The 9,056-nt window shown below is 38.0% G+C and overlaps 1 protein-coding gene across 1 annotated transcript; it reads left to right on the top strand.

Annotated features, from left to right (window-relative positions):
• Nucleotides 1–207: 207 nt before the first annotated feature.
• LOC113107733 (malectin-like) lies at nucleotides 208–8,240 on the top strand. Its single transcript, XM_026270424.1, has 6 exons — nucleotides 208–620; nucleotides 1,338–1,542; nucleotides 3,184–3,362; nucleotides 3,524–3,700; nucleotides 5,130–5,187; nucleotides 5,304–8,240. Exons 2-6 carry the CDS (start codon nucleotides 1,341–1,343, stop codon nucleotides 5,543–5,545), a joined length of 858 nt encoding a protein of 285 aa, XP_026126209.1. The 5' UTR covers nucleotides 208–620; nucleotides 1,338–1,340; the 3' UTR covers nucleotides 5,546–8,240.
• The last annotated feature ends 816 nt before the right edge of the window (nucleotides 8,241–9,056 follow it).

Here is a 9,056-nt window from a genome sequence, read left to right as displayed (position 1 = left end):
CCCAGCTAATTTATGCAAGGAAGTGAGTGAAAGTTGATACACTTGATTCGCTGCTTCTGGACACTTCCACCGATCGTGATTGGTCAGAGCTAGTCGACATTGACAAATCGATTTCTTTCATAAGCAAATCATCAAGCAGAACATGTTATTTGGCTTTACGTGATTGGCTACATTTCGGAAAGACCCGCCACCCCCGGAACCTGACAATCAAGTTAGTCTGTCTCCCCTTACTGTTCCATCTCTTCAACCTGCGCTGCTGCTGACTGCACACATACCCACAGTCCTGACGCGGCCCTCCCGGTTACAAACTGCTTTGATTTTAGGCGAAAAACCGCGCAGAACACCTGTACAAGCGCAGAATAACCACGCTGTGATCATCCGTGTTAAACGAGAGCGAGCACTCGCCGCACACAGGGGTGCAGATGTAAGGGAATATCCCTGCAGACTACAGCTGCCACACTGATGACAGAGCGAGAGGGAAGTCAGTTAGCCAGCCAGAGCTAAACTCGACTATCAGACAGGTAAATGTGCGGCGATCTGAACGGTTCAGCGACAACCTGCACCTCGAGCATCTGAACGGAGCCGGCGTCCTCTACAGAGAGTATCCCGCAGACTGCACAGTAAGAGTGGCACAAATGTTGACTTCTATTGATTTGGGATCTTCACACATGAAATTGTAAACTCAGAACGCCATTTTACACCCTACAACAATTTTTAAATTGTCACACCTTTCTTCACCTTAGGTTTTGGTATTAATCCTGGGTAATTTATCCAGACTTCACACTCTACATTTTTATATCCTGGGTTAACCTTCTTATTTACATGTGCATGACGTCAGTAACACAGATTGGACGAGTACGGTTCGCATTATTTTAATAAAGGTCTGTTTCTGTGTCAGTTTCATCACGTCAAAAAAGCTAGACATTAAAACAGATATAATGTAGCATAATCACTCCGTCTGTCATTATTTCAAATTTCCGAAGCTAAATAGAGCATGAAAGTTTCTACAAAACTACATGCTGTATGAATATTTAATGAGGCGAGCTGCGAGTCAGTTTGTGATTGGTTGTTTTTTGCTAAACAACGTGTTGTCACTCTCTAGCACATTGTTGCTTGACCAGGCTAAGCCAGGGTTAAAAGTGATGCTGACTCTGTTAAAATTTAACCCAGGGTTAAAATGGTCTTTCACCCTGCAATTAACACGGTGTTAATGTTGTTGTAAACCCCAAGTTAAGTGAATGATGTATAGCTCTCCTCAGTGTCAAATGACTTCCTTACATACCATTTTTCCCCTTCCCCTTTCTTTTCTCTTTCACTTTCCTCTCGGACTGTTGCAGGCCATGAGGAGGGTGTCATTGCGCTGTGTTGCCCGGCTCGTGTTGGCAGCTCTGTGGCTGTTGGTGGAAGAGGGTCGGGCTGAGACCGGGGCCCCAATTCTGGCCGAACGGGTCATCTGGGCTGTAAACTCTGGCGGGGAGGCACACACAGACGTACATGGCATTCATTATAAAAAAGATCCACTCGAAGGAAAATTGGGAAAAGGTGAGTACTAGAGTAGAGGATGTGACAGATTGCAGAAGAGGGGGTTAATTTTCCTTCCTAGTTGTCTGCACCAGAAGGGGTGGAAACTGTTTGTGTTGGTGGTGAATTAATGAACTATTGTCCATGTCCTGTGTTAAGATGGAATAACTTTTTCAGCAGCAGCATTGTCTTGTTTTTCTTATAAAAGGGCCTTTGTATTGATTTATGATTGTGTTAATTTCAAATCAGTATAGTACAAACTTGAATGGTAGTGATGTGCATTTACCATCTTAAGAGTGTTAATTCAACCAAAAATGAAAATAGTCACAATTCTTTTGTGAAAAATATGTGTGCTATTTGTATTAAATGTGCACTTGCAGTGTTCTTCATATCTTAAAAGTATATTTTAAAAACTGTACTTATAGATAGTGTAATATAAATAAAATGAAAGGTCACTTAAGTGTGCTCAGATTTTTAATTGTTTTACTTTAAAAAAAAAAGGGGGGGGGACATGTTATTTGTATTACCTTTTAAAGTTAAAAATGCATCGTCATAAATGTGTAATTACAAATATATTTAAATGTACATGCACACACTAATGACACTGATACATGCAAGTTTCAGTAGAAATAAAATTAAGTATATTTTAGTTGCCATATATGCTTGCCAGTGTATTCCCTTTAATCATAATTCAAAGACATTAGAGGTAATCATGAAATTGCATAAAAAGTTGTGCTTAAGTTCTACTTAACTAGCCCAAAAAAGCGCACTATAGTTCAACTAATTCAATATAAATTTCAACTAAAATAGATTTATTTAATTGTAAATAACATGAAATTAAGTGTCCAAAAACATTACATTGTGTTCACACTTAAGTATATTCTTTGAAAGTCTGTTATTTATGCAAGAAGTTCTCTTTACAAGCATGCTAAAGTGTGCTCGTTTTTTCAAACCCATATGGTTTCCTTTCTTCCATGGAACACAAAAACAGATGTTAAGATTAAGAATAACACATTTATACTTTCATTAGATGGAAAAGGGTGAAAGTGCATGGTGACTGAGGCTTCTTTTGTGTTCCTCTGGTAAAAAGAAAATCAAATTGTTTTTGAAATTTGAGGGCGTGTAAGTAATGACAGAATTGTCATTTATCTATGACTTACCCTTTAAGAAGTAAGAAATATCAGTGGTACTTTGATGGAACTGTAGTTGTTTTATTACAGTCTGATTTTATATTGTATTAAGAATGTTAATCATGCTATATTTTGAAAAAAAGGACTGGTTGTCAGCTAATCCGGCTCATTAGCCGTTTGTTATTAGAGCTGTCGATCATATCAGGAAGTCTGTGTCACATGAAATGTGATGACTGTCACTTCCTGTGTCAGATGAGAAATGCAGCATGCACATGTCAGGGCCTGTATAGTGCTTTTTAAAGCTCTGTAAAGACATCAAGCACCGTGTGTTTTGTCAGATTTCACATTATTGCATCAGTGTCAGTATTATAAGTGTGATGCTTAATTTTCCACTCAGCTCTAGGTTGGCTATAAATAGATCAATATTGCTCGGGTTTGAACATTCTCTTGCATGTTATGAAACACAAAATGACATGTATGCTTACTATATACACTTTAAACTCACCTTTTGTCACTTTTTCACCCCCTCCAGCATCAGACTACGGTGTCCGTCTGCCGATCCTGCGCTCCAGCCCAGAGGATCAGATTCTTTACCAGACCGAGCGATACAATGAGGATACCTTCGGTTATGAAATCCCCATAAGAGAAGAAGGAGACTACATACTGGTCATGAAATATGCTGAGGTCTACTTTGCCCAGTCTCAACAAAAGGTGTGAATTTTGCTCATAGCTGCAGTGCACACGGTCACTCTTAGTAGTCGATATTTGAACATGGTAATGTTTAATAATTCATGATACCCCAGGGTCTCTATTTCATAGTTTCCTTCACGACATCATCTCTTTCTCTCTTCTGCTTTCTTTTCTTTCCTCAGGTTTTTGATGTGCGTCTCAATGGCCACATTGTGGTGAAGGATCTGGATATCTTTGACCGAGTGGGTCACAGCACGGCTCATGATGAAATAGTGCCATTCTCAATAAAAAGAGGAAAACTAAGTGTTCATGGGGAAGTTTCCACTTTTAATGGGAAACTCACAGTAGAGTTTGTTAAGGTAAGTGTTACTCTATTGCCTTATCCCTAAACAGTACTCAAGAATCGGCATTTTCAGCATATTTTACACTATTATTTAAAAGTTTATAGTGAGTAAGATTTTTAATGCTTGCCAAGGCTGCATTTATTTATTTGACCAAAAATACAGCAAGAATAGTAGTATTATAATGATTTCAATGTAATGTTACTCTTTTCTATTTTAATGTATTGGAAATTGTAATTTATTACTGTGATGCAAAGCTGAAATTTCGTAATCATTACTCCATTCTTTATTGTCACAGTATCCTCCAGAAATCATTCTAATATGTTAATAATATGTTCCAGAAACTTTCTCCAGAAATATATTATTAATTTTGAAATCAATGATGCTACATAAAATGATTGTGGAAAACTTGATAACATTATTTTTTTCAGGTTTTTTTTATGAATTAAAGTTTAAAAGAGGAGAATATTTTTGTCACATTGTCACTTTTGATCAGTTTAATGCATCCTTGCTGAATAAAAATATTAATTTCAAATAGTTTTGAATGGAAACTCAGATTGGCCAGCCCATCAAAATATTTTTCTGATGAAAAGAATACTGTTTTTCCACTTCATAATGGTAAAATCCTTAAAAGCAGACATACTTTACATAATATATTAACTATACAGTCGTCTTTTAACCGAAACCAGACATCAGTCAATTTAATAAGCCATATTTATTTTCTTTTTTTGCTAACATTAATTGAACATTGGGATGTAGACATGTAGTTACAGACACTGAAGCTTAGTGTTTCCTAGAAGATGAATTCTGTCAAAACTAATTGTGGTCCCTTGGAGCGTTTTTTTATTTTATTTATTTTATTTATTTTTTTTGTTCCAATAGTGCAATTTAATTGATTATTTCAGAGCTGCTCCTTTTCCTTATGTAAACAACAAACGTGTTTGGCTTGTGGAGTTTCTGTCAGCGATTAGTCTCAGAGGAACCGTGCACATTGAGCATGACTGCAATCCAGAGGGAAGATGACATTAATGGATATGAGGATGCAACACGCATTAGCTTGTCTGTCAGTCATAAAACATCTCATTCTTAAAATGAATCATTCTGATGCTTTTGCACCTGCTTTCCTTTGGCAAATTGTGCCACAACTGTTTAGCAAGTTCTTATTAGGTTATGCAGCATTCGTAGTTTGACCACTAACTCTGCAGTGTTGCATAAAACAAAAATGATTTATGAGGTTTTTGAGGTTTGAAGCTGAAACCACTGGGGTATAGAGCCACAGGGCTGACCGGGTGCACACCTCAGTCTTTTATTCACTGTTAGATACCCTGCAGGCCAACCGCCGCATGGAATAGACTAGAATCTAATTTGCATGTTTTCCCCATGTGTTTGCATGCATTCATCCACTGTAAGCAGCAAACTATAATCTATATATCTCTTGTGTCCACAGGGTTACTATGACAACCCCAAGATATGTGCACTATATGTGATGAAGGGCACGCTTGAGGGTAAGAGGGGGGCCCCTATAATTGATTGGGTCGCATCCTCGATCAAGTCCTATCCTGCTTTTTTATTATTATTTCTTCGCACTTTCTCCAAGTAACAGCCTTTGGTGTGTTTGTAGATGTGCCTAAACTGCAGCCACATCCCGGACTGGAAAAGAGAGAGGAAGAGGAGGAGGAAGAGGACGACGGGGAGGGGGGAGAAAGCGAAAAAAAGAGCACCTCCACCTCTCCCAAGAATCCGGTTCGGTCCGGGCCACGCACCCCCAACCCGTACGCCACTGATAACAGCAGCCTGATGTTCCCTATACTAGTGGCATTCGGGGTCTTCATCCCAACCCTCTTCTGCCTCTGCCGCCTCTGAGGGGAACAAGTGAACGAGAGGGAGACAGAGGAGAGATGACGGACATCAGGCTCTGAAGGGGTGGGGGGAGGGGAGCAACGAGGGACGCACAACTGTGGGGACAGGCAGAATATAGACTGACATTACAACAGAGAGAGAGAGAGAGAGAGAGAGAGAGAGAGAGAGCAAAAGGCGGATGAGAGACATGCAGAAACCAGGAGGTTTCAGATATTGGGTGACCTGGAAAACACAAGGATTTCAAGCGTGAGTTCATTTCATGTGTGTGATTGTGCTTGTGTTCGTACACATTTAATACTAATTTTAGTCTGAGGAGATCCTGAGAGGTACTGATTAAATGCACTCGCGCACACACACACGTGCAGCAGGACTAACCACTTTACAAACCTGGTTTGTCTGGTCTAGCAGGAGATGGAGCTGGAGACACTCCTAGGTCCCCGTGTCCCAACTCGTGGAAAGATATTGGCTAGGAGTGCATTTCTGATCAGCGGTGGCGTTGATCTGCTGGGTTTTTGTGGCCTCTAGTGGGAGGCAGAAATGGTACATGAATTTTCTCTTTGATCATTTGGTTAATGCATCTAAATCTCAGTGGCGGATCATAAAGTGATTTGAGACCTTGGTTTCTATTTACCTCACGTTTTATTTCCCTCGCACTCATACAAACTACTATAATTAATTTCCTGCGGCTTCAATTCTTTCTTTGATTTAAAAAGCATAAACATTCAAAATTGTCTGGAGATGTGCTTGTCCATTCTTCAGTTGCATATTTTCAGAACCATGACTTCAAATCTCTAACTGCACAAGGGAGATATAAATAATTTTTTTCCTGTTTACAGGGACTTTTTGGTCTCTGAATAACTACGTGTGTTCAGTATTTAATAAAACATCTTTATTTTTAAAAATTGCATATTTGCTTCCCATTAGGTGGGAACATGAGTTCATAACAAAGAGGGTCTTTTATACACTGCCTTTTGAGTCCCAGAAACTAGATTGTGTTGGACTAAAGTGTTAAATCCCCTTAATTTCTCTCATTGGTACATGATGTGTCTGGGATAGCATCTTATAAATATGTTGTCTTAATTACATTGCAAAAGACACCTAATACACAGTGTAGAGAAGGATATTTGCTCTGTTGGGATGCTCTTTGTCATATTTGCTCTAGGTTTAACCATACGGGCCTGGTTGGGAAACGGTTTGACCGATACATGCCTGCCATACACCATGAAGTATGAATGCAGAAGCATGAATTTTGTACTCAAGTTGGCAAATTTCAGTGCTGTAGTTTAGCTTTTGTACTAGCATAAGTTGAGTGAACATCTGCATTTCACTTCATCAATCTTTTTTTCTTAGCCTGTTCTGTATCTGTATACTTTTGTCTTGGTATTTTTTTTTTCTCTGCATCTAATTTATTTTCCTCTTTATTAGTTTTTTTAATTTGCTTCACTGTTTTGTTCAAGCAAGCCTGTCTTTAAATGTGATTACGTGTGTGATCAAGAGACCACCTCTCACACTGCTGAAACATTATTATGCCACTGTCTGATGTATGAGATGAGTGCTGCATGTCAGTTTGATCCCGTCTCTTGCATGAACTCAGAAACTCATCTTGGCCTTCACCTTCTCAGTAGGAGTTGGAGAGGGCAGGTTTTGCCTTGATCACCCCCCCCCCCACCCCCAGTAGAAAACAATCATTAAAACATTGAGGCACCTTTTTCATTTATCAGTTGCAGAAAGTTGATTGCTTATTGTCGCCAAAGTCGTTTTCTTTTATACGGTGCATGTGTATATAAGGTACTTGGTTTGTTGTGCCATACAGTTATTTTTCACTTTTCTGGGGTGTAAATGTTAATTGCTATTGGGGTGGCTGGGTTTTTAAATATCTTGCCTAATGGAGGAGTGGCCTTAAAATAGCATTGTTTGTGTATCTGGTCTGGATAAAGACACACTGACTGATTGTCAGAAAGAGCTTGGATAGTGTTAAGTTTAGTTAATTTACAGTTGGGGTTTTTTATGTTGTGTAATTTAAGTAAAAGGAAATGGGTTGAATATTCAAACATTTTGAAAGACTTTATTTTCCAGAAGTAGTTGTTTTTTATTTCCTCAGGATCTTTTGAATTACATTTTTTTTTTTTTTTTTTTTTTATGATTAGTCTTTTATTGCACGGCCTGGTGTTTTTTTTAACAAAATATTTTGTTTGTTGGTGTGAATTTTTTTATTATTATTATTTTTTTTATGCATTGTGTACTTTTTGATTCCTTGTTGCCTTAAATTTGAATACATCCTCATGTGCATTATCATTTTGTGCTCTTTGAATCTTTATTTCCACCATTTAGGTTGATTTATTGCATGATTGCGTTTTCATTATTTTGTCATCTGAAAAACCGTTTAGTGAGTCCTCTACAAATGCACAACTTCTTGGACAATAGCCAAAGACCACATGGAGGCCTTTTGTTGTGTCCTCCTTCATAAAGAGCTCTTGTGTATTGCTCCATGTCACATAAACTGATGTGTTTACGAGGGATGTAGTTTCTCTGTTAATGTTAGTTGTGTTCAACTACCTGTCCCCTCTTGAACCTCGTCCCTCAGAACTGGTGAAATAGTATTGGAACGGTTAGCACCCACACGTCTGGAGAGAAGGCTTCTTAAGTGGGAACTGCAAACTGATGCTGTTTCTTTTTAATAAATGTGCTATTTTATCTATCTGGCCTTGAGGGTATTTTTAAAGAGCTCTTTTTTAATTTATAAGATTCTGTTAACAATCATTGTTCAGGTCAAGATTATAGAATTGATTTATAGTTCCTATTAAATAAATATTAAATAAGTAAATGTGTATGCCTGATAAGTCACTACAGTTGTGTTCAAAATTATTCAACCCCCTAGAGACTGCAGTACTTTACAAATACAAGCTTTTCTGAAGATCCAGGATATAATAAAACTTGCATCTATAACAGTTCACTGGCATATTAAAAGTGATTTTATCAATATATAATGTAATATATTTGAGTTATAAGGTTTTTTAATAATACTGCTATGTCATAATTATTCAACCCCTATTCAACATTGCTGTTTTTAAATCACTTATTTGCATGGTGGGGAATAAAACAGTCTCAAAACACAATTAAGCCTTTAGAAACTCTATTAAAAACAGAATTAGCTTGGGCCGTTACACATACAGTTAGCCCATGCATGTGCTGAAGTTGAGTGGCAAAAATGTCAACAGAGATCTCACAAAAGCAAAAGAGAAGAAATATTGTATTACTTTAGAAAGGCTAAGGCTATATGATGATTTCCAAGACATTGAAAGTTTTAAAGACACAGAATTCAGCCTTATATCTTAGCTTAAAGTGTGTTTTACCAGAAAACCTTTGAGGGTGTGGAAGAAAAAGCACAATATCATAACATGTTTAATCAGAGCAACTGAGAAAAAACCTGCAATGTACAGCCAAAGACTTGCAAGATGACCCGATGAAAGGAGGAAAACCATTTCAAAGCAGTGTGTAAGAAGAACACTAGACA

The sequence above is a fragment of the Carassius auratus genome, chromosome 8 (genome assembly GCF_003368295.1).
Source record: "Carassius auratus strain Wakin chromosome 8, ASM336829v1, whole genome shotgun sequence".
In the NCBI taxonomy this organism is placed as follows: Eukaryota; Metazoa; Chordata; class Actinopteri; order Cypriniformes; family Cyprinidae; genus Carassius; species Carassius auratus.
Note: the sequence above shows the minus strand (reverse complement) of the source record. Positions and strands in the feature narration are given on the sequence as shown.